The 2,500-nt window shown below is 43.2% G+C and overlaps 1 protein-coding gene across 3 annotated transcripts in view; it reads left to right on the forward strand.

Annotated features, from left to right (window-relative positions):
* Nucleotides 1–2,500, forward strand: part of asb7 (ankyrin repeat and SOCS box containing 7) — an 18,766-nt gene that overhangs the window by 6,904 nt on the left and 9,362 nt on the right. Inside the window, exons 3-4 of one of the 3 annotated variants that reach the window (XM_028574559.1) lie at nt 640–851; nt 1,902–2,500. The exon at nt 1,902–2,500 is cut by the window's right edge and continues 7 nt beyond it. In XM_028574559.1, coding sequence (XP_028430360.1) covers nt 640–851; nt 1,902–2,500 — 811 coding nt within the window. Of the gene's footprint in view, nt 1–602; nt 852–1,901 lie in introns of all 3 variants that reach the window. The other 2 variants (XM_028574568.1, XM_028574574.1) reach the window with 2 other exon arrangements.

Here is a 2,500-nt window from a genome sequence, read left to right on the forward strand (position 1 = left end):
CTACTTTCGTCTTATTCACTTGTTTTTGTTTGTTGTTGTATTTCACCCGGAAACCGAAGTGTTCCCAGACAGTAGACCTTAATGATAACCGAGGGTATCTACATTGTCCATGACGCTAGCTAGCAAGAGGCTTGGAGAATCGTACTGGGTGCAAAGTGAGTGTAAAGCGCTCAAAGTGCATGGCGGACTAAACAGACCTCTGGTTCGCCATTTAATGTTTGTGTGGGAACTCGGAATTGAAGTATGTTCCCCACGCGAAACAAGCCTAATAATTTCTGTTAAAGATTGCATTTGGTCTAATTTTCACTGGCATATTAAGTGAAATGTAAACACTGTATGGGCCTGGGTATGGTGAAGGAGAGATGTGCTGCATAAAACACAGTGGACAATATAAGTGTATAAATGTTATTATTTCATATTATTATCATTATCAACTTAAAGCTGACAATGTGTACTACCTTTTTTTTCAAGGGTTTCATTCTACTAAGCACCAATCTGCCTGTGTGCATTGACAATGTTCAATTCAAGTTGAAATAGCACTGACATGTATGTGGAACCTGTATATTGTTTTGGATGGTCGAACAGAGTTTTTTTTCTAACAGAGGTACAGATGAACATTCCCATTCCGAAATGTGACAGGATGCTGAACCATCACTGCAGAAGGAACCCTGAGCTTCATGAGGAGCTGCAGATCCAGGCTGCAGTGGCAGCGGGGGATGTCTGCACTGTCAGGAGAATGCTGGAGCAAGGGTACTCCCCTAAGATCCGCGATGCCAACGGCTGGACACTGCTCCACTTCTCCGCTGCCAAAGGAAAAGAGAGATGTGTTCGAGTCTTTCTTGAGCATGGAGGTCAGAGGCTTTGTTTTTTTTTTTTTTTTTTTTTTTTGTCTTGCTGTTGAAGTTGCCATTATAGGTCTTAACACTAGAGGTCAGTATTTTACTATAAAAGACCGCCTTTCATTCACTTCTCTGCAAGTTTAAAGTCATTGAAGTTGAAAAGTGATTTTATTATCAACATTAACTCCAGAGATAATAATCAAATGCAGATTTTATTGATACTTTATTTTCTCATGTCCCCATCAGACTAAAAAAAAAGCTACATTTATTGATAACTTACTGTTACTAATGTTCTAAATAAAACTTTGAAATCAGGAGTTCGGTCCTTGGATGTTGCTGATCATTGTACAGGCTGGTTCCCATACAATGATCTAAAAATGTCTAAATTCTTGAAATGTCCTGGAAAATTACCTTTCATAATAAGTCCTGCAGTAACTACGATCTTTAAATAGTTAAACTAACACATATATTTCTTACAATGTGTAACATAACAAACTCCACATGTACAATATTTGTGTTTTTCTCACAAACGCCCAAACCAGACAATAATGAAGAACTGGAATAAGGAAAAAAGTCTGCTGTCAGTCTAAACCGACATCAAAGCGCAGTGCCGCTCTCTTAACAGATATCATTCTGCAGTGTCGCAGTCTACCCTCGGGGGGCGTGGACAGACTTTCCAGTACTCTTTGTTTTTTGCTCTAAAGTCATGTAGCCTAATCCATGTCCATTGGAAATCAAAACTAACGGTTAAATGGATTTTAACGTTTTACACTGAGGAAATCATTTGTCCTAGTCATAATGTCTAACTGTGTCTAAACTCCAATGCACTGTATTTGTCAGAATCCTGCAGTGTAATAGTGTACCTGCAGTATAAAAGCTAGAGGGAACTGTACGTTATGACAACTAGTGTGAACTGGTGAAGAGGTTCTTTGTGGCTTTGTTAGAGTTCAGGTGGACTGTAGTCCTAGCTGGTCACAGATCATATCACCACAGCCTCAAAGCACAACTCCTGCTGTATTAAATTTCCTCTCATTTCCACTCTTCCCACTCTCCTCTGTGCAGCTGACCCCACAGTGAAGGACTTTATCGGTGGCTTCACAGCACTTCACTATGCCGCTATGCATGGCAGAGCGCGCATCGCACGACTCATGCTGGAATCTGAGTTTCGCAGTGACATTATAAACGCAAAAAGCAACGATGGCTGGACGCCACTGCACGTGGCTGCCCACTACGGCCGCGACTCGTTTGTACGCCTCCTCCTCGAGTTCAGGGCCGAGGTGGACCCGTTAAGTGACAAAGGGACCACACCACTACAGTTGGCCATCATCCGTGAGCGCTCCAGCTGTGTACGGATCCTACTGGACCACAGTGCCAACATTGACATTCAAAACGGCTTCCTGTTGCGATACGCCGTCATCAAAGGCAATCACTCATACTGTCGCATGTTCCTGCAGAGGGGAGCGGACACTAATCTTGGACGTCTTGAAGATGGTCAGACCCCCTTGCACTTGTCTGCCCTCAGGGACGATGTGCTGTGTGCCGAGATGCTCTACACATACGGGGCTGATACCAACACCAGGAACTACGAGGGCCAGACACCGGTAGCTGTATCTGTTAGCATGTCTGAGATCAGCCGGCCTTGTCTGGACTTCCTACAGGAA

This window comes from Perca flavescens, chromosome 1 (assembly GCF_004354835.1).
Source record: "Perca flavescens isolate YP-PL-M2 chromosome 1, PFLA_1.0, whole genome shotgun sequence".
In the NCBI taxonomy this organism is placed as follows: domain Eukaryota; kingdom Metazoa; phylum Chordata; class Actinopteri; order Perciformes; family Percidae; genus Perca; species Perca flavescens.